Source organism: Chenopodium quinoa, unplaced genomic scaffold (assembly GCF_001683475.1).
Source record: "Chenopodium quinoa cultivar QQ74 unplaced genomic scaffold, ASM168347v1, whole genome shotgun sequence".
Lineage (NCBI taxonomy): Eukaryota > Viridiplantae > Streptophyta > Magnoliopsida > Caryophyllales > Amaranthaceae > Chenopodium > Chenopodium quinoa.
The window spans coordinates 4,020,419-4,042,486 of NW_018745170.1; the positions used below are offsets into that span (position 1 = coordinate 4,020,419).

At 35.4% G+C, this 22,068-nt stretch overlaps 3 protein-coding genes and 1 non-coding gene across 6 annotated transcripts; 2 read left to right on the top strand and 2 right to left on the bottom strand.

Moving 5' to 3' along the window:
• Positions 1 to 1,498: 1,498 nt before the first annotated feature.
• Positions 1,499 to 4,875, top strand: LOC110710187 (elongation factor 1-alpha-like). Of its 2 annotated transcripts, XM_021888454.1 has the most exons (4): positions 3,081 to 3,134; positions 3,192 to 3,286; positions 3,332 to 3,427; positions 3,712 to 4,875. In XM_021888454.1, exons 1-4 carry the CDS (start codon positions 3,095 to 3,097, stop codon positions 4,546 to 4,548), a joined length of 1,068 nt encoding a protein of 355 aa, XP_021744146.1. In that variant the 5' UTR covers positions 3,081 to 3,094; the 3' UTR covers positions 4,549 to 4,875. The 2 variants fall into 2 exon arrangements, with proteins under 2 accessions (XP_021744145.1, XP_021744146.1); XM_021888453.1 differs by adding an exon at positions 1,499 to 1,616 and having other exon boundaries at positions 3,081 to 3,556; positions 3,667 to 4,875.
• Positions 4,876 to 6,225: 1,350 nt separating this feature from the next.
• Positions 6,226 to 10,650, bottom strand: LOC110710341. 2 transcript variants are annotated; one of them, XM_021888625.1, is made up of 2 exons: positions 10,497 to 10,650; positions 6,226 to 7,061 (listed from the first exon to the last, which is right to left on the bottom strand). In XM_021888625.1, the coding sequence occupies exons 1-2, from the start codon at positions 10,567 to 10,569 to the stop codon at positions 6,406 to 6,408; spliced, it is 729 nt and encodes a 242-aa protein (XP_021744317.1). In that variant the 5' UTR covers positions 10,570 to 10,650; the 3' UTR covers positions 6,226 to 6,405. The 2 variants fall into 2 exon arrangements, with proteins under 2 accessions (XP_021744317.1, XP_021744318.1); XM_021888626.1 differs by having other exon boundaries at positions 6,226 to 7,055; positions 10,497 to 10,644.
• Positions 10,651 to 10,728: 78 nt separating this feature from the next.
• TRNAP-AGG lies at positions 10,729 to 10,800 on the top strand. Its single transcript has one exon. It is a non-coding gene; the product is annotated as a tRNA-Pro (tRNA).
• Positions 10,801 to 15,807: 5,007 nt separating this feature from the next.
• LOC110710321 (elongation factor 1-alpha) lies at positions 15,808 to 18,720 on the bottom strand. Its single transcript, XM_021888605.1, has 3 exons — positions 18,616 to 18,720; positions 17,107 to 17,588; positions 15,808 to 16,990 (listed from the first exon to the last, which is right to left on the bottom strand). The coding sequence occupies exons 2-3, from the start codon at positions 17,566 to 17,568 to the stop codon at positions 16,109 to 16,111; spliced, it is 1,344 nt and encodes a 447-aa protein (XP_021744297.1). The 5' UTR covers positions 17,569 to 17,588; positions 18,616 to 18,720; the 3' UTR covers positions 15,808 to 16,108.
• Positions 18,721 to 22,068: the final 3,348 nt, after the last annotated feature.

The following is a 22,068-nucleotide window of genomic DNA, read 5'->3' on the forward strand; positions in this document are numbered from 1 at the left end:
AAGTTTCCTCCGTCGCCTCCGAACGAGCTTTCAGCGCATCCGGAAGGGTTTTAGACGATAGAAGAACAAGTCTAAAACCCGAAACACTAGAAATGTGCGTGTGTTTCAAAGATTGGTTGGATGCGGAAAATCGCTCACAAGACCGTTCTTACGACCACAACGACAACGAAGAAGGAACCTCCGCTTCCGGTTCGGGTTCGACTAGTTCCCAATCTATGCAACTAGCCGATGACCTTGAAGGCGAAGGCGAAGACGAAGACGAAGACGAAGACGAAGACGAGCAAGAAGAAGGAGAAGAAGAATAGACAATTATTGTATATTGTACGATTTTAAAAATATCAATTTTATCATTTTCCAATTTTTGTTTAATACTATCATTGTATGATTTTTATCATTGTTATCATTGTACAATTTTCTCAACTCAAGTAATAATAATATAAAGTACGCATTATTCACATCCAAAGTCCAATTTGCCTTTTTTCCCCGTTTTGTTACAATTTGTAAATTCATATTAAAATAAAATAAAATTATACCAATTACTAATAAATCATAAACATTAAATTTTAAAGTAATAGTATAAAGTAAATATATAAATATAAATATTGAATATACAAATTATAAAACATAAATATTCAACTTATAATTATAAAATTCATAACTTAATAACTTATAACTTATAAGTTATAAACTTATAAGTTACCTTATAAAACTTATAATTATAATTTTATAACTTATATACATTATAAACTTATTAATTTATAATGTTGTCATATAAAAAAAAAAAAAAAAAAATTGAAAACTGCACCAGCCCGCTGCCAGCCCGCAGGCCGGCACGGCACGAGCCCGCCAGGCACGAGGGCCGTGCCGTGCCGTGGGCTAGCCTGTGAAAATGGCCGGCACGGCACGACACGAAATCCTGGGCCCGCCGGCACGACCGGCACGACACGAACCAGCCCGTGGCCCGCCAGGCACGGCCCGGCACGGTGCCCAGGATTAGATACAATTTTTCAAAAACCAAGAGTACTCCGTACCATTTATGGTGTAAAATCTGGGATCGATCCGGTTATTGGTAAACCCACTTCAAAAAAGTGGTAATAGTAGTGGTACACACAAATACACAACTTCGTTTAAGCTCACTTTAAAACCCTAGTAAAACTATTTATAAAATGTACAGTGTACACCCTTTAAAATTGCCGCCCCTAATTTCACGACCAAACAATTTCCTATCTTTATTCTTTATTTTCGCCCAATCAGCTTACGACTTCCGCATTCCCACACATTTTTCAAATCAAAACCCTAATTAATCTAAACTCACGCGATTAATTAGCGCGTGATTACTCACATCGTCGTCATCTTATCAGCATTTTACACGCGTCTTTTTGTTTAATGTTTTTAAGTCGGTTAATTGAGGATATTCTCGTATATTAATTATAGGAATGAGGTTATTTTCGTCAGAAATAGATTTAATTTCGACCACTGTTTTTTCACTATATAAACCCTGACAAAAGCCTCACCTCGAAACCCTAATTTCTTATCTTCCCATTTCTTTATTCTCTCTCTCCTGTTTTCTCTCTCCTCTGCCGCTAGGGTTTTTGCGCAGCTTTCTCTTCTTTCAGGTTTGTCGATCTTTTCCTACTTGTATTATTTTCATTAGATTTATTGTTCAATTGTTGTATTTTGATTATTATATTGGTTTTATTATTAAATGTATTGTTTGATTTTGCTGTTTTCGAGGTTTGTTTGTTTAAGTGATGAATTATTGGTGTGATTGCTCTGTTTTTGGATTTTAGTTGATTATTTTCATTTGAATTTATGATTGATTGAAATTTTTCGATGTTTTTTGAAATCATTGTTTTATTTTTTGATATTAGCTCTTTGATTTTGTTTATCTGGAGATTTGATCGTTTGTATTGTCGATTTGATGCTGTATATGTGAGATTTGAGTTTAAGTTTAGATGACTCTGTTTTTTCGAAATTCTGAATGTTTGATTTTGTTTCGAAAATGTTTTAATTCGTTTGTTTTTAGTCTGTTTAAGTGTTCTGTAGATTTAGTAGTTGATCATGCTAGTAATGTTCAAATCTGTTGATTAAGTGCTTGGATTTAAATTGATGATTATTTTCTGAATTTTGAATGCAAGGAAGTCATCTTCTACCTTAGATTTAGTAGTTCATTATGTTGATTATGCTTAAATCTGTTGATTAAGTGATTGAATTTGATATTAATGAATATTTTCCGAGTTTTGAAGGTTTAAGTGGTCATGCTCTACTGTACGTACCTGTTTTCATGCCAAAATTGTGATTTTTCTAAATATTATGATGTTTTTTATGTTTCAAAACTTTAAATCCATGATTTCTGCTTCAGATTTATATGCTATATGTATAAATCGTTGCAAGTTTTGTATTGATAGTGTAAATGTCTGATGTTACTGTACGTACCTGTTTTCATGCCAAAATTGTGATTTTTCTAAATATTATGATGTTTTTTATGTTTCAAAACTTTAAATCCATGATTTCTGCTTCAGATTTATTTGCTTTTTGTATAACTCGTTGCAAGTTTTGTATTGATAGTGTATATGTCTGATGTTATTGTGGATTGAAAGTGCTCATAAGTCATGTAATGTGATCCTTATGAGCCAACTATCAATTCATAATGAATTAGTAATTTGGTCAGGATAGCTCAGGTTGGTAGAGGAAAGGATCTGTTATCCTCTAGTCACCAGTTCGAATCTGGTTCCTGGCATGTGTAAATTGATGAGCATTGTTATAATATTATAAAAGTAACATTTATGTTATAATATGATTAACTTTCTGACTCATTTTGACATTAATTATAATGTTTTAATATTCCTGTTTGTTCTTTTGTCAATCATTTCCAGATAAGGTTGACAGGTTGTTTTGCACCTATGATTGTAATTTATAAATATTCATTTTCTAAGTTTTCTAGGATGAAGCATGTTTTATCTGAATTTGTAGAATGCCAAGTGTCACTATTTGTTGTGTTTTGTTGTGTTACAGTTGAATTTAATTTGTGCTGTGTGTTTTCGGTGTTCTAAGTTTTTTCTTTGTTCCTGCTCTTACAGGTTAACAGTTTACCATGGGTAAGGAAAAGATTCATATCAGTTTGGTGGTCATTGGCCACGTCGACTCCGGAAAGTCGACCACCACTGGTCACTTGATCTACAAGCTTGGAGGTATTGACAAGCGTGTGATCGAGAGATTCGAGAAGGAAGCTGCTGAGATGAACAAGAGATCCTTCAAGTACGCCTGGGTGCTCGACAAACTTAAGGCCGAGCGTGAGCGTGGTATTACCATTGATATTGCCTTGTGGAAGTTTGAGACCAACAAGTACTACTGTACCGTCATCGATGCCCCCGGACATCGTGACTTTATCAAGAACATGATTACTGGTACCTCCCAAGCTGACTGTGCTATCCTCATTATCGACTCCACCACTGGAGGTTTTGAGGCTGGTATCTCCAAGGATGGTCAGACCCGTGAGCACGCTCTTCTTGCTTTCACCCTTGGTGTCAAACAGATGATTTGTGCTTGTAACAAGGTATAACTACAGTTTCTAATGTTGCAGTATATTAATCTTATAATTTCTAAGTTATAGATTTGTGGTTTATTTCATATTCTTATGCTGACAATGCTGACTCTTTGAAACAGATGGATGCCACCACCCCCAAGTACTCTAAGGCTAGGTACGATGAAATTGTCAAGGAAGTTGCCTCATACCTCAAGAAGGTTGGTTACAACCCAGACAAAATCCCCTTCGTTCCCATCTCTGGGTTTGAGGGTGACAACATGATTGAGAGGTCCACCAACCTCGACTGGTACAAAGGACCAACCCTTCTTGAGGCTCTTGACTTGATCAACGAGCCAAAGAGGCCCTCAGACAAGCCCCTCCGTCTTCCACTTCAGGATGTCTACAAGATTGGAGGTATTGGAACTGTGCCAGTCGGACGTGTTGAGACTGGTGTGTTGAAGCCCGGTATGGTTGTTACCTTTGGTCCTACTGGATTGACCACTGAAGTAAAGTCAGTTGAGATGCACCACGAGTCCCTTCCAGAGGCTCTCCCTGGCGACAATGTTGGTTTCAACGTTAAGAATGTTGCTGTCAAGGATCTCAAGCGTGGTTACGTTGCTTCTGACTCCAAGAACGACCCTGCTAAGGAAGCTGCTAACTTCACTGCTCAGGTCATCATCATGAACCACCCTGGACAGATTGGAAATGGTTACGCCCCAGTTCTTGACTGTCACACCTCCCACATTGCTGTCAAGTTTTCCGAGCTTGTTACCAAGATTGACAGGCGTTCTGGTAAGGAGCTCGAGAAGGAGCCCAAGTTCTTGAAGAATGGTGATGCTGGTTTCGTGAAGATGATTCCCACCAAGCCCATGGTTGTGGAGACTTTTGCTGAGTACCCACCCCTCGGACGTTTTGCTGTCAGGGACATGAGGCAGACTGTTGCTGTCGGTGTCATCAAGAATGTTGAGAAGAAGGAACCAACCAGTGCCAAGGTTACCAAGGCTGCCCTAAAGAAGAAATGAACTGTTAGTGTGTTAATAAAAGCATATGATAAATGCTATCAGGAGTCCTCTTATAAAGACTTGGTGGTTTCTATTAGTAGTGTCTTTATTTTATTGTTCGGTCATATTTTTGCGGGTTTTAAACTCGTGCCTTCATCAACATCAAGTGCCTATTCTCAGAATTGGGTACTTGATCGCCGGTGGCGGGTTTATAATCTGCAGTCTTGTTTATCGTCTGCTGTTTGTTAAATTTGTGGTTGAACTTTGCTGTTTAGCTGAGACGGAAGTTTTGTTTTCCGGAGTTCATTGAGGTCAATATTATTATTATCTTATGCTTTTGCGTTTTAATGTGTTTGCTGATATGCTTCGTTTTTCTGCATCTTTCTAAATTGCTGTTTCCACTTTGCAATTCCTTATGATTCTTTGAATTGGTAATTTTTACTTTTTAGTCTAAGACTCTAAGATACTCGTGAAACAGCATATCAGATAACTAAAGTACTTAGTATTTGAATTAATTCTAGCTTGTTTATTTAACCTTTGGTGTTTGTTTTTTTTTTTTTTTTTTCAAATGCTTTTTAATGTCTTAACTGATTAGTACGAAACAATGTTTTTTTAATGTTTTGACTAGAGGTGGGCAACGTGACGTGCTGGGCTGCCTGGCGTGCCGGAGACCGGACAGCCTATTATTTTTTTAATTTTTTTTGAACAACTTTTAAAATGAATATACTATTTAAATAATTTTATTAACTTATATTTATGTTTTTATATTATTAAATTATTAATTTATGGCCATGCCCACCTCTAGTTTCGACGAAGTGGTGAGTAGGAAAGTTAAAAGTTAGAACAGCTTGTATATATATTAAAAATTAGGATGACAAGTAGGTTGAATTGTAGTTGAGCGAACTTTTATGGATCATTGGTATTATATATATTCAATGGAACTTTGTCCATGCCAAATTAGAAAAAAAGGTTGATTTAATACTAATTAAGGTATATTAATATAAGTTATTTTCATGATTCCATTGATTGATGTGGAATAAGAGGTGGGAAATAATTCTTCGTAGTAATAATCAAAGTTCTTTAGAATCTAATAATTAGAAATATTGTATCAGTTCCCTTGATAAAATTCCAAACATTTAAATTCTTCCTTCCCTTTCTTCTTTCCAATTCACAATACCTCTTTCCCTACGTTATCTTTGATATTCACAATTGAAGCTAACATAGTTAACTGCTAAACCTCTCAAATTATTCCTTTATTCTATTTGGTAGACTTGTTCACAATAGAAAAAAAAAAATTAATAAGAATGTTTTTCCACAACAGTTATTTATCACCATTTATAATTATTCAGTCGAAAGCCAAAGCCAAAGCCACTACTAAAATGCTAATTTATCTCAAAAATCCAGGTGAATTTCAGAGCTCATTATGATTGGGTTTAACTATTTAAATTTTGATTCGATTACTCGGCGAATTTCGTTTTGGCAATCAATACTCTGTACAAAATCATTTTCTAGCAAGGAGTTAGAGCTTCTCCAGTCAAAGAACAGTCAAAGGAAAAAAAAAGTTGGAACTTCTTCAGTCTTAAAAAAAAGAGTTAGAGCTTCAACAATTGATGTACTTCGTATTAAACTTTGGTATTTTCAGTGTCTTGTAATGATCTTGCATCAGCAAAATTTTCCTATTGCAATGCACTTCCAACATCATAAACAAACACATTATTTCATTTATAATAGACCAAAACCTCAGGACATTGTGCTTTCCTCTGTTAGGCAATTCAATGTTTGACTCACTTAAAAAAGTCACTGTAGACTAAGAATTGTTCAAAGAAATTAACTTAAGGAGATAGTATACTACAGAATCTCCGTTGCGCAATTGTTCAATCACAAGTTCTTGAAGGCAGAGTCATGAGTAGATTTCTGGGGAGTCAATTTGGCAAGCAAAGCTTTGTTTGGGCAGTGGTCTGCATCCACGAAATAGAATGTTTCATTAGCTTTGAACGTCACGAATGGCCTGTTGGTCTCAGCAACCCTTATATCAGAAAATTTGATAGTCTTGGTAATTGGGGTAGCCAACCACGACATCATTTCTGCCTCAAAGGTATCAGAACCAGGTTGCCACCTGATCTTATGAATGTAAGGGCTCACAAACCAGTGAAGGACAGCAGTGGTAGTAGCACTGAAGAACATGACAGAAGCTGCAACACCACCTTTCAAGATTACATTCATCTCGGGGGATGTCATAAAGGTTATCACAGGCCCCAAAGATACAGATAGGCAGCAGGTGGAAAGAGAGAGAAGCTTGACTTTCCTGATAGTGGATGAAATTGGACCATAATAGGCCACCCGAGCATCCTTGCCATCTTCATCAGATTCTAGCCCTTTACGCGGTCCTATGCTGATCTTGTTGTCATCTTGTGTTTTAGGGCTGTGAGATGCCCACCTCTTCTGGAAAGTAGTTAGAATAGAAGAGCTAGAGTATAATTCTGCACTTGGGTATAGTCTTGGTGCTTCTGACCTAATGCTGCTATAACCTGAAACTGGATTAACAAACAAAAATGAGAGACCAAAAAAGATCTTAGAAGGACTTTCCAAAGAGCATATGATACTGATGGTAAAAAGATAGTCACAGAAAATATGTCACATATATGATGTGCATCTTATCCAGGTGATTCTCATAATTGTGAGCTAATCAGCAACCGAGTATGGGCTCATTAAAAATACAAGTCATAATAGCACTCAACTTTAGAGCAGCTGTATTTTATTTTGTCTCATCCTGATCAACAAGCTCCAATGTAATTACAAGAAAAATCAAAAAACAGCCAATATCATTGCACACATTGCCGGAACAGGGCGAAAACTCTGGTAATAACATACACTAGGTTTGTTTTAATTGGGGAGGAGGTTGGATAGAGTCTCAGGTTTCATCTGGATCAAGGATCATTCTTATCTCTCCTGTCCCTTAATCCCTAGTACGCTTCAAAGCCAACTCTTCTATCCAAAGAACAAATTGATGGTGATTCCACTTAAATTGAAATTTGCTGGAAGTCATCAACATATGGATCCTTGTGTTACCCTGAGAATTTTGTGAAAATGCTGAGCAATATTGATATTGGTTTTTTTAGGGAAGAGGCACTGGTTTTAACTGAACTCCCTTAGCCAATGATGCACTAAGGTGGTAGCAATGTATGAGATTGTTGGCATGTCAGAACAGAGAGTTACTCAAATTAGATGAGTGCTACAATGCTACCCAACAAGAGGTGTTATGTTTGCTATTTACTTGTCCACCCAAAAGGAAGAAAAGACCTTATATGAGGGTTCCAAATCTAGTTGATGTATAGCAACCAACCGAAAATAGGTTTAGGCAAGCATAACCTTACAGCAGATAAACTAGGTTTGTGGAGGCAATCAAGGCTTGATCATCTATGATCATGTCGATGATATCGTAAGTTCATAACAATGAGTGAGATAAGAAGGGGCAGGGGATTATTATATGACTTGAGAGTGGGATGCAGTGATACTCATACTCTTCATGTTATCACAAGTATTCGTTTTGGATTGTTAACACTTGAACATGAGTTTAAACAATTAGCATTACGTTTTGGACCAGAAATATAGAATATCATAATATATCCATGTCTGATACATAGACAATGGACGCATACCCGTGTTTTACTAAAAAAAAAAAAGCCATCTGTGAGCAAGTGTTCAGGATACTCCCTTCAGCCCTATTATAAACAAGCTTCTTGCCTTATTGTTACCCCAATAGAATGTTCACACTTGCATTTGAAGTTAACTTTTCATTTTTATCACTCCATCACATCAACTCACAGCATTTTCTTTCTATCATCATGTCAGTCTGGTTCATATTCAACAACAATCCTTAATTAATGTGCCGAACACAAGCGTGGAAACTTTCTAGGAACTTAGGAAGGGACTGAGTAAAAATTATGGTGCCTTTTAGAGGAAGTTGAAGCTAGTATTACCAAAAACATAATCTATCCTTACCTTCCAAAAACCAATCTAAAAAGGAGAAAGCGGGAAGGGAAGAACGAAGGAAGAGATTTCTTGGCTATTGTGGAGGTAGCACTGCATGCAATTTCGTTTCTATTCACCTACAATTTGCTACGCAACAAGGTTTGTCTTCCTTGCATATCCTCCACTCTTCTAACAACCTAAAATTCCAATAAAAACTACAAGTCTTCTAAGAGCAGAGGTAGGCAGGTAGCTATCCAACTCCCAAATTTGGAATTTTAACCCATCGTCCCTCAAACACACACTAGACTATGTGGATCCGTCTATCTAGAAGAGACTCCTGCATATGAAACTAGTCACTAGTTCACCAGATCACCACCATTACATAAGAGCCCAGACAAAGTGCAGGAACTAACAAAAGACAGCTAAAGTGCATAAAGAAGGCCATCTTTGATGCGCACAAATCTTTCTTGCTTAAAAAGAATTATTTAGCATTATATTACTTCAGGAAAATTCTCTAACTCAACCTTACTAATATTCTTCTAACAATAGAAGAGCAAATGGTCAGCCAGTAGGGCTAATCAACATGGAAAACCCTTGAACATTGGAACGAATCTAACAAGAGCTCACATTAAAACGTAAAAGTATGGAAAATTTGCCACATTAATCTAAAACAACCATATCGACAACTACACATTATAGGAACAAACATGTTAAACTTATCACTCAAATAAGATCTTAGCCATCGACTTCTCACTTACTAGAGTCATCAGGAATTCTCATTCAAAGAAGAGAGTTCAAAGATTGCAAGCTACACATAATCAACTAAATCAATTCCTACTGGAAGCTGGCTTATTGTGGCTAACAGAAATATCCTGTCGACTATGCAACCACCATGTTCAATGGTTAATGAGATATATCCAGAAAAAGAAATCATGCTAAATAGAGTTTAGAAAAGCACATCAAGGGTAGTCATAATTACCCTTAAACAAACCTACACTAAAACGGGAAATAAGATTCATAGAACTAACACCCAAACTGGAGAGTGGAGACACAACAACTGCAGTAGCACAAGACTAAACTTTGAATTCCAACAGCTTTTGATTTCAGACTACAGCAACCCAAATCCAATGATTACCATCACATTATTAGCTACTCCAGTAACTTTTAAACTTTTGGACATGGTATGATTTGACAAAAGTGACAGCATACTTGTAAAGGTGTCCACTATTAACACATTTCACTAAACAAGTCAGAATCAAAACCTCGTTCTACTGCGGTTCTTTCTCCTTTCCCCCTTTGTTAGAGATTCCACCCAACAAACAGTTCTTCTCTAGAATTAATCTTCCTATATATAATTCAGCTTGCTCACATCTACTCTACTGTATTTTGGCTCCCAATTATCCCAAACCTAAAATGAGCCAAGCTATTACTAAACTTCCCTTCTCCCTCAATCTCAATAATGAAAAGTCTAATAGACTTCATTAATCTCCAGTAACTCTATAAATCCAATACAAAAGAGTCTTCAAGTACTCAAGTGCTCAAGGCAATCGTTATCGGAGTCCGAAGCTTTAGGACCAAACTATAAAAACATCAATGAAAGACACCTCGCATATGCAATCAATTTTTTTTACCATTTCCAAAATCACAATAAACTACATAACTACATGACTACATCCATATTGAACATCAACCATTCAAAGTGGCGTCAAAATTCACTCTTTTTATCACAAATCGTTCTTCAATAATACAATCAATCAATCTTAGACTATCTGTGATTTCTCAGCACCTTTAATCTAAGTTAATTCACACCCACATAAAATTACTATGCACCCAACACCCAGGTCATCATAAAATTGAAATGGGTAGTCAAAAAACATGATAATTTCCATAAACATGAATTATTTTGGATGATTTAAAACCAAACTTACAAGAAAAATAAAGACATTTCTGTGATTTGTAGCAAATAGCAAAAGTTAGGGAGTAAAAGATGTGCGTACCTGAAGAAACATTTCTGGAAATGAGTTGAGTCGCTTGAGAACGGATCAAGTAGTTTAGTCCAATTCTCGCCATTTTTGAGCAACTTTGATTAAATTTTCTCTCTCCTCTGTAAATCGGAGAAATGGAGACAACTCTTTCGAAGGTCTTAGGGAGGGTTTTAGCCTGTAAACAGTAAGTTGGTACATTTAATTTAAAATTCTATAATATAAGATCAATAATTTTAACAACAAAGGGCATTTGGTCTAGTGGTATGATTCTCGCTTAGGGTGCGAGAGGTCCCGAGTTCAATTCTCGGAATGCCCCCTTAATTTACCTTTTTTCTATTTTTTCAAGCTCTCTCTTTTTTGAGAGGTATTAATAATTAGGTGAATAGAATACACTAACATTATATATACAAACTTGTATTAGGTATAAAATTCATTCAATGTTATACAATCGATTTTTCTCGAAAAATTAATTGAACTGGTTTAATCGAAGTGGTATAAAATTGTTCTTTCTTGGATAATTAATTGAATTGGTATAGAATTAAGCGGTATAAAATTGTTCTTTATTGGATAATTAATTGAATTGGTATAGAATTAAGCGGTATAAAATTGTTCTTTATTGGATAATTAATTGAATTGGTATAGAATTAAGCGCTCCTTTTCACGATAAAATGCCCTTATATTTAATTTAAATTATATCATTTGGGATTTTAACGTTATCAATGAAATTTTAGAATAATACTCCGTAAATCTTCATGACTTAATAAAAGAACGATACTTACAAAATATTCCGTCTGTTCTTTTTTGTTCTACTTGCATTTTGTGAGGTTTCCAACATACTTACAAAATACTAGCTAAATGAGCTTAATCACAAAACTATTCAAACTATATAATAGACATGCTGTGAAAATCACATACTCCCTCTGCCCACAATTATCTGCACCAAAGGACATATTTGTGGACTCCTAGGCAAAACTTTTAGTGGATTGTAATTAAGTTTGGGTGAGTTTAATTAAGTTGGAAAATGGAGGGAAATATATGGTCCCACTTATTTTTGTTTTTGTGTGGGTTTAAGATAGTGGGTAAAAGCTGGAAAAGGGTCCCACTCTTCCCCCCATTTTCTGAATTTCGTTGCCAGTGGAGAGGGAGGGGGTGTTTCCCTCTTTTTTTTTTTTTTTTGGTGTGAAATTTTTAAATTTCACCCAAAATTTTCACTTTCACTAAAATTTCAAATTTCACCATATTTTCAAATTTTACTATTGATGCAAACAAAAGGTGCCCCATATAAAAGGCATAGAGCATTCATTGTTCCATTCATTACAAATTTAACCCACCATGGGCATTAAATTCATCTTCAAGTTTCTCAAAAAAAAAACCCATTAATTACATCCATAATTAGTCAAAAATTAGTCCAAAACTAAGGGTAGCATTATGGTTCAGTTTCATAAAAAAACAACAGCAACCAAAAAACTTCATCACCATCCTTCAAATCTGCAAAAACAAGAAAAGGGACACACAACACATGGAAGAATACTTTGATCAGGAGTTTTTGATATAGAGCAACTACTAAATGAGGGACTATTTCAGTACGACACTGCTGATGACAGCATGGATGATGAATCTGAGGGGGACAGCAGTGAAGAGGAACAACAGGCAGAGGAACATGCAACAAGTAGGAAGCAATTAACAGTGCAGCAGAAACGCCAAATGGTTGATGACTATCTACTGAACATGCATGGTGGGGAATTACCCAGAGACTTTTTGTCATAGATGGCAAGAAAATATGGCATTCACAAAAGCACATCGCTGAGGGTCTGACAGTTTGTAAAGCAAAATATAGCACAAGGGAATGTGATTGATGTCAGAAGCAAAAAACTAGGGAAAAGTGGTCCCAAACCTAGACTCATTTCTGATGAGTACTTGCAGTCAGTGCCTTTATACAAAAGGACAATAGAGAGGAGCTATGCATCTGCTTTGAAAGTGTCGCATGGATTTCTCCATAACTTGAAGAAAAAGGGAAGATTAAGAACACATACAAGCACCAACCATCCAACACCTACATCAAATCACAAAGTGGCTAGACTGAAGTGGGCATTAGGCCATATTCACCCTATTCCAACAGTTGGGGATCCAACTTTCATGGATATGCAACAGGTTATACACATAGATGAAAAATGGTTCTATATGAACCCTGAAACAAGGAGGTTCTACCTCTTACCAAAAGAAGAAAACCCCTACAGATGTCAGCAGTCCAAGAGATACAAAATTAAAGCTATGTTCATAGGGATGATTGACAAGCCCCTTTATGACATCTATGGCCATATGCTGCATGATGGGAAGTATGGAATTTTTCCATTTACTTACCAGCAAAGGGCTAAGAAGAAAAGCAAGAACAGAGATGTAGGGGTCATGGAGACAAAGGCTGTGCAGAGTATGACCAAAGAAGAAATCAGGAAAATGCTAATGAACAACATCATTCTAGCAATACACAGGCAATGACATCCTAGTCTGTCTAAGGACATATTCATTCAATGGGACAATGCAAAGCCACATCAAATTCCAAGGGATGATGAATTCATTGCAGCATGTACATCTAAGGGTTTCAACATTCAAATGGTGTTTCAACCAGCTCAATCTCCAGATCTGAATGTTCTGGACCTTGGTCTATTCAAGGTCATTCAGTCCTTGCAATACCAGTCCTTTCCCACAATAATTAATGAACTAATAGAGAAAGTGTATGAGGCTTATGAATGGCTTGATCCAATACTCAACAAGTACACATGGATCACTTTGCAAGGAGTAATGAAAAAGATTTTAGAGAAAGAAGGGGGTAATAACTTCAATCCACCTCATATGGGCAAGAAAAGGTTGGACAACCTAGGTCTTCTTCTGAGTTTTTGGAAGTTGAAAGGGGACTCATTTGGAAAGTAGTTGAGCACCTCAACACTCTTTTTATTCCAACTAATCAAGACAATGCAGACTACATGGAGACAGAGGTTAATGCAGACTAGGTACAACACCATCATTCAATGACAACATAACTTCCACACATAACCAAATATGGACTCACAACTGGTTTTTGTGTTAAGTAAGCAACTGTTTTTTTTGTTGATGCTTATAATGATTTGGTTATGTGTATTTAGGTAGATAAACTTTCTTATTTTCAGGCAGTCATGTAATGAATGATTAGGTTTAAGGTTTGTGAACATGTAAGTTTTTGAAGTGTAATGAATGAATATTAGGATGAATGTTGAAAAATGAATTCCATCAGGGAGTTTGCTTTTGTTTCAGTGGCATGTTGTAGGTTGTTACCTCAACAACAAGAGTTAAAAGGCAGTTGTTAGAGAAAAACAAACCTACACATCCAACTCAAAGTGAGTCCCTTCATCATTTGGAATTTGTTCACGCACAAAACACTTTACGGGGGACTCATACAGAAAGGCACAGGCCCTGACTTGCAAGCACTACTAGGCAACATTCAGTGGGACTATACACAAACAACCATCCAACATAACCCATCATCCATCAACCATGCATTCCCTTGGCCATTCCAACACTACAAGCACCCACCAAATCCAACACAGACCATCTAACATAATCCATCAACTTCAATCCAACATAATATAACCAAGCATACATAAACAAAAAACCAGTAGTGTACACAAACAACCATCCAATATAATCCAGCGTCATATACAGAAGAATACATAATCCAACCTCCAAAACAACACAATCAAGCATCATAATCCAGCAACAAACAATTGTAGGAACTCACATGCACACACTTCACATGCGTTTCGACAATGATAAGCACCAACAACAACCATTTAAATAAGGCAAACCTAAATCAAAACAACTAAAATCAAAATTAGGGTTTAGTAATAATTACGCTGCAAGATCAGTTTGTGGGAGGGAAGTCATAAGGGTATTTGTCCCTTAGATAGGTCATGTAATCAGGGTCCCACTCACTGTAGTCCTCTGTAAACACAGATCTGGACCTTTTCCTCCCATTGGCGGAGCCAGAGGTGGCCGGAGCCGTTGGAGGGTCAAAGAAGACCGCAGTCACCTCCTCCAAGGAGTCAGGAACCTCCACAACCACTACTGGTTCCTTCTGGACCCCCTTCTTCGCTAGATATGTCCTCGAACCCTCCGGGAAGTCGGGAATCACCACAACCTCCTTCTCCTCTACGAATAAGGTAGCACCCTCCTCCTTTTCTTCATCACTCCCTGTGTACTCAACGAGTTTCGTTCCTATTTTTCCATGGGTGAATCTGGAAAAGGAGGAAGAGCACCTACGAACTGGTTTCAAGATCGCAGGTCCTCGTTGTAACTTGTACCGAGTAAACGAAGGCTCAGTGTGCCTCTCAAGGGTGAGGCGTTCAAGGGGACTCGTTCAGATCTGGATTGTTACTCATTTTTTCGGAGAGAGATGAAGAAATTGGAGTTAGGGTTTCGCAGAGCAAATGGGAAGAACAACAAACGGAGAAGTGGAGAGAGAAGAGGGGAGAGAGGAGGCGTTTGAATGAATTCTGGAGAATTCTTTTGAAGATGAATCAATCTGGGCTGCATCTTCAAGGCCAATTCAATGCAGTTCATTGAATGTGGTGGTTGAGAGATAAAAGGTTGTTGATGAGACAGGAGGGGAGGAGTTATATTTTGGTGGGAATCATTAGGGTGAGTTAGATAGTTAGGATTTAATTCAGTGTAATTAACAAATTGTAAACGAAGTTAAAAAATTTAAGTAAGGGTAAGGTTGACATTTTGCTGTTAAAAATTTACTAAAAGAGGAAGAAAAAATTTTGTTGCAGATAATATAGAGCACCCATTTATGGTAAATGTTGCAGATAATTATGGGCGGAGAAAGTACATATAAAGTATTAATCGATGAACTTATAAAGGAAAAAAAAAAAAAAAAAAGAGAAGTGTAGAGATTCCGTAATTAAGTGGCAAAACTAAGTCAATAAGAGTATAAACTGACGCAACTTCTTTTATTACCATGAACTCACCATTGTGGTGTTCTTTATTTTATTGGTGCTAAATTGTGGGTGTTCCTAACTTTTTAATGAGTTCAGTTTAACTACATCTTCGTCTGATTTATATCGGCTACAATTAACAATTGGAATACTCAATAATATTCACTCCTTTTTTCATCACGTCTATAATCCCCTGTAGTTTGCTCTACACTTCCTTATACAAAATTGCAGAGTTCATAAAATGTATTGAAAATTTTCTTAAATCATGCAAAATCATATACCTGCACATAACTTAGCATACGAGTTAACAATAAACAAAGCATTAACTATGAAATACTAAGGAAACACCATACTAATTACTAAATGAAGTTCTTTGATTGATTAAATGCTCAGCAGAAGAAATTTTTGAAGGAGCCCCTTCAAAGGGGATATGAAATCAGAATTCTAAAAAACAGAAACAAAGTACCGCAGACCAAAATCATGCCACCGTCGATCCAGCACCCAATACTGAGAACAAGTGCCGGAAGACGCTGGAGACAAAAGTTTCAGACACAGAGAACACAATTCTAAATAAAACACACAGAAACTACTGATAGAATACAAGTTTGTATACTTGTAACAGCAATTATCTGCCTCAACTGACGAAAAATCTGTTCACTTCTTCTTCAAAGCAGCCTTGGTCACCTTGGCGCCAGTTGGGTCCTTCTTCTCAACATTCTTGATGACACCAACAGCAACAGTCTGCCTCATGTCCCTCACGGCAAAACGACCAAGGGGTGGGTACTCAGCGAAAGTCTCCACCACCATAGGCTTGGTGGGAATCATCTTAACCATACCGGCATCACCATTCTTCAAGAACTTAGGCTCCTTCTCAATCTCCTTACCTGAACGCCTGTCAATCTTGGTGACGAGCTCAGCAAACTTGACAGCAATGTGAGAAGTGTGGCAGTCCAACACTGGAGCATAACCGTTTCCAATTTGTCCAGGGTGGTTCATGATGATGACCTGGGCAGTGAAGTTGGCTGCTTCCTTGGCAGGGTCATTCTTGGAGTCAGAAGCAACGAAACCACGCTTGAGATCCTTGACAGCAACATTCTTAACATTGAACCCAACGTTGTCACCGGGAAGAGCCTCTGGAAGGGACTCGTGGTGCATCTCAACTGACTTAACTTCAGTGGTCAGTCCAGTGGGACCGAAGGTAACAAGCATACCAGGCTTCAACACACCAGTCTCAACACGTCCCACTGGCACCGTTCCAATACCTCCAATCTTGTACACATCCTGAAGTGGAAGACGGAGGGGCTTGTCTGAGGGCCTCTTTGGCTCATTGATCAAGTCAAGAGCTTCAAGAAGTGTTGGTCCCTTGTACCAGTCGAGGTTGGTGGACCTCTCAATCATGTTGTCACCCTCAAACCCAGAAATGGGAACGAATGGGATTTTGTCTGGGTTGTAACCAACCTTCTTGAGGTATGAGGAGACTTCCTTGACAATTTCTTCGTACCTACCCTTTGAGTACTTGGGGGTGGTGGCATCCATCTATTACAAAAAACAGGACATGATCAGAATAGCACAAACAAGGAAAACAAAAATAAATTCCGACAGATCAGAGGACTTAATATACTGCTTATCAACGAAACAGTTTTAAATTATACCTTGTTACAACAACAGATCATTTGCTTGACACCAAGGGTGAAGGCAAGAAGAGCGTGCTCACGGGTCTGACCATCCTTGGAGATACCAGCCTCAAATCCTCCAGTGGTGGAGTCAATAATGAGGATAGCACAATCAGCCTGGGAGGTACCAGTAATCATGTTCTTGATAAAGTCACGATGTCCGGGGGCATCAATGACGGTACAGTAGTACTTGTTGGTCTCAAACTTCCACAAGGCAATATCAATGGTAATACCACGCTCACGCTCGGCCTTAAGTTTGTCGAGCACCCAGGCGTACTTAAAGGACCTCTTGTTCATCTCAGCAGCTTCCTTCTCGAATCTCTCGATCACACGCTTGTCAATACCACCAAGCTTGTAGATCAAGTGACCAGTGGTGGTCGACTTTCCAGAGTCGACGTGGCCAATGACCACCAAACTGATATGAATCTTTTCCTTACCCATGGTAACTTTTTAACTTAGATCTGTAGCAAGAACAAAAACTTAGAAGGCAATAAACAAGCAACGAAAAAAACATATTCAGATGTAATTAATCACCCTGTACCAAAGAAGATTAAATCTCAGGGACAATTGTAGCTTATATCAGATGCACATTACAATATTTGATCAAGATGCAAATTAATAACACATCATGTGCCAGGAACCAGATTTGAACTGGTGACCAGAGGATTACATACCCCTTGCTCTACCCCTGAGCTATCCTGACCAAATTACTAAATCATTATGAATCGATAGTTGGCTCATGAGTATCACATTACATGTCTCGTGAGCACTACCAATCCACAATAACATCATGCTTAAACTACACCTTACAATTTCGATCTTATACGTCAACGATTCCAATTTACACATAAATCTACTATGACATAAGGCACAAGGAGTGGTTAATCCTGATTTGATTAATTTTCAATGACAATAGTTAAAGAATACATCTGACGTATAAGGTGATTACTTAAAAGCATTCAAATGTGAAGAAATGTAAATTTCATTAAATATGCAAGTAATTTTATCAAAATATACAAATAACAATATCAATTTAATACGAACTCATCAAAACCAATATTCCAAAAACACATTCACTAATCGGAGCAACCGGATCATAATACTCTGTTAAATCATCGATTTACAGAGGAACTTAGCCTTATGAATATCATCTTCAATGCATTGATCTACACAATCTCATACTACAATACATGCAACTCAACATATCAATACTTCATAAGAAAATCAACGAATCAACAAACACAACAACAATTCAGCATCAAACAAAAATTTTCTAACACAGAAAATCAAGTTAAACATGTATTAAGATTGAAAACGAGCAATTTCATCACTAATTAACAACTTCTTAATAAAAAATAGAGGTCAAACATGATTAAAAATCGAGGAAAAACAATGAATCAATCAATGAAGAACATGAATCTATAAGAACAGAGATTAAGTTTTCTGCAAATTAAGGAGAAGTTGAAAGAGAGTAGAGAGGAAATAGACCTGAGAGAAGATTCGTAAACCCTAGCCGCAGTTGTGAATTGAGAGAGAGATTTGAAAGAGAGACAGAAGTGAAATAGGGTTAACGTTAGAGGTGAATTTATAGTGCTGGCATTGAGGAAGAAGGATGGCGGTCATGCCGTTGGGCCTTGGGCTTCTTTTCGGGTTTACCGTTTTATATGAATGGATGACATATATGAATCGGGTTTAGGGTTACTTGTTTACCTTCAAGGCTAAGGTTTATCTTTTTGATTAAATAGAATTACTAAAATTTCTTAACAAGAAAAACTAATACGAAGTATTAAGTTGAAAGAATTTTGTAGAAAGTTGTTGTTTGTCTGTGTCTGTTTTCCTTTTTTTTTTTAAAGACGTTTGTCTATGTCTTTAATAAATAAGAACTAAGACAATTTTGCTTGAAGGAATAATGCCATATTGCCATCATCATTTGCCAACCTCAAAAAGTATCTAGCTATCTAACACCCTGTTATTTTAAGTTTATGAACATATTAGAGCAAAGTAGAGTGCTGGTTATTATTTTTTTTTTTTTTTTTGAAAATATGGTTATTATTATTATTATAATCCCGTGCGTTGTACAAATTCTTTTTATATTTCATTTTGTATATTTTATGTAATCCCTTAATATCTAACATTTCTTTTTGTGTTCTAATTTTTACATAAATTTAAGGTAACATTTTTTCTTAAGTTTTTAAAGTTATTCTTATTCATTAATTACATATGTAGAGCTTGAATTTATTAAATGAAATAAATTATGAAAATATTATCACGTGTAAATTTAATTTCTAATTCGTTTTAAAATAATTTAAATACTTATATAAAAGATAATTTTTTTTTTAATAATTTAAATCTTTTTTTTTTGACAAAATTTAAATCATAAATTACTATCTGTTGCTTTTTTCATTGATTGAAATAATACTTTTGCTTATGCAGCGTGCAATGCACGATTTTTTTATATGCATTTTGTTTATTTCTTGTGATCTCTTACTCTCTAACAACTTTTGCTATTTAAATTTTTTGACATAAATTTCGCAGAAGGAATTTTTTTTCTTGCATTATAAGTTTTATTTATTATGAAAAAATCATCTCATTTATTGGATTTTTAGATAAAACCATTAATATCAAAAAAATAATTTATATCTTTTAAATAATTTAAAACATAATATCAAAATATAATTATTAGCTTTTTAAAATAATTTAATCCCTAATTTCTAAAGATAGTTTTTAGTTCTTTAAGACAAAAAATAATAATTTTTAGTTTTCATAAATAATTAAAATCCTAATAAATCACTATCGTCGTTCTTACTCACATGGAAATTTTTTTTAATCTCATTCATTACTTTTGCTTAAGTGGCGAGTGAAAAATTATTAAAATTGTTACTATCATGTTGTACATAACCCAAAATTGTTCCAATTTTTTTGCAATTCTGCATTTTTAGGTATTGGGTTTTTTTTTGGTTCAATTTGGTTGGATACTTTTTAGAATAAAGTCTTACAATTGTGTTAAAGAGGACTTGCTAATATGTTATACATCAGAATTACAAAAACACTACAAAAAGCATTTTTATTTATAATTAGTCTATCATCATTAACTAGTTTTGTACCCCGTGCGATGCCCGGGTTATATATTAAATTTTAAGATAAATTTTCATTTTTGTGCCAAATTTTAAAATATATCATTGATACAAAATTAGTTATTAATGTACATTTGCGACAATTAAATTATGTAGTAGGCACGTAGTGACTGATAATAATATTGGTGAAAATGTTTGATTGAAAAATTATTAAAAAAAAAAAAAAATACCAAAGAAATCTTGAAATTTTAGAAATTTTTAAAAATTAGCCAAAAATAAATTAAATAAAAAATTGTTCTAAGCTCGTTGAGTTGACCTAAACCCAAAACTTTAGGCTAGGGTTGAACATTTCTTGACTCGTGACCTGACCCGAAATGACCCGTGACCCGACCTGATTGATAGGTTTACAGACAGGTTTAAAATCATTAAGATTGTGAAGTATTGTATTTCAATCCATTAGAATGTGTTATAGATGGATGTTGTATGTTTTGAACTATTTTCTTCTTTCCAAAAAAAAAATTTATGATGTAAAAAATAAATTTATATGATAATTATTAACCGTTATAAACTTATAATCGAATAATTTTATTGAATAGAATTATAATTTAATTTGTAAATATGAAATATTGGTATTTTATCGAAAATAAAATTCTAAATCAACAATATTATTCTAAAATTATATCCAAATTTATTGAAAATAAAATTCTAAACAAATTTATTTTCATACAAACTCTATCTAAATCTACCCAACTTTTTTATTAATAAAAAATATATAAATACAAATAAATCCTAAGTGTAAAAATAAACTTGCCAACGTGGCGCGACACTTGGCGAAAAGTTGGAACGTCAAGTGTCGTTGTCTCGTGGTCTGACTAAAAGTTTAGCTTTATATATTAGTTACAAGTATATACGCCGGGCGTTGCCCCGAATTTCTATTTTTTGAAGAGTACGTGTACCTATTTTTATACATGCTTCGTAATTTTTTATGGTACCCATTGTTATTAACTTTTGTTACTTGCTTTTAAATAAATTACTACTGCCTCCATTATTTTAATGTCACATTTGGACTTTGGCACTATTAGCTTGACCTACTTAAACCAACGTTCCTTTTTGGATCCTCACTTTCAAAATCTATTCTTGTCTCTCGTTATTAATTTCTAAATCCTTGATCAAATGATAAATTCTTGTTCATGTGATGTTCTATGCCTCTGAATTGTTAAGTTAAAATATTTTAAATCACTTAATTCCAAAATCTAGATAGTTTTTGTGAATTTTTAATTTATTTTTTTTTACCAAAAGTTTTTGAGAAATTTGAGTTAACATTAGAAGAAAAAAAAAAAGCAAAAAAGAAACTAATTGCAGTACTAATTTAAGTAGTACCTTTTTTAGTTTATTACATCCATTCTTCCTCAAATAAGCTGTAAAAAACAATAATGATATGATTAGGATGAAAATAATTATCTACTCTAGATTATATTGAAACCGAAAACATTGAGGAGCTAAGGCAGGGTATATAATTTTAAGATTGGCACGATAACTATGATTTTTGGTTTAGATATTGATTCTATGATGAGATGCCTAATATAATTTTTTCATGTCAATAATGCATTTTATTGTTTTTGGTATCATATCTATGCTATTAGTATCGAATTATCTTGAAAAATTGTTTATGAATTGAGAAGTACTTGGACACCTGTAAAAGGAAAGGACATGTACACTATCTATTTACGTAACGTACACTTTTTAATAAGCCCAATATACGAATAAGCCGCCGGCATAAACAAAATTGATGAAACCAAAAACAAAACCATAAACGTACACAATTATTAAAATTGAATTTAAAGATAAAGCTTTGATGGTAGGCTAA

Coding starts and splice junctions, on each gene's coding strand:
- LOC110710187 (XM_021888453.1), top strand. CDS start 3,095: ATGGGTAAGGAAAAGATTCATATCAGTTTGGTGGTCATTGGCCACGTC. Junction 3,557..3,666: donor TGATTTGTGCTTGTAACAAG/GTATAACTACAG, acceptor TCTTTGAAACAG/ATGGATGCCACCACCCCCAA.
- LOC110710341 (XM_021888625.1), bottom strand. CDS start 10,569: ATGGCGAGAATTGGACTAAACTACTTGATCCGTTCTCAAGCGACTCAA. Junction 7,062..10,496: donor TTCCAGAAATGTTTCTTCAG/GTACGCACATCT, acceptor TTGTTAATCCAG/TTTCAGGTTATAGCAGCATT.
- LOC110710321 (XM_021888605.1), bottom strand. CDS start 17,568: ATGGGTAAGGAAAAGATTCATATCAGTTTGGTGGTCATTGGCCACGTC. Junction 16,991..17,106: donor TGATCTGTTGTTGTAACAAG/GTATAATTTAAA, acceptor TTTTTGTAATAG/ATGGATGCCACCACCCCCAA.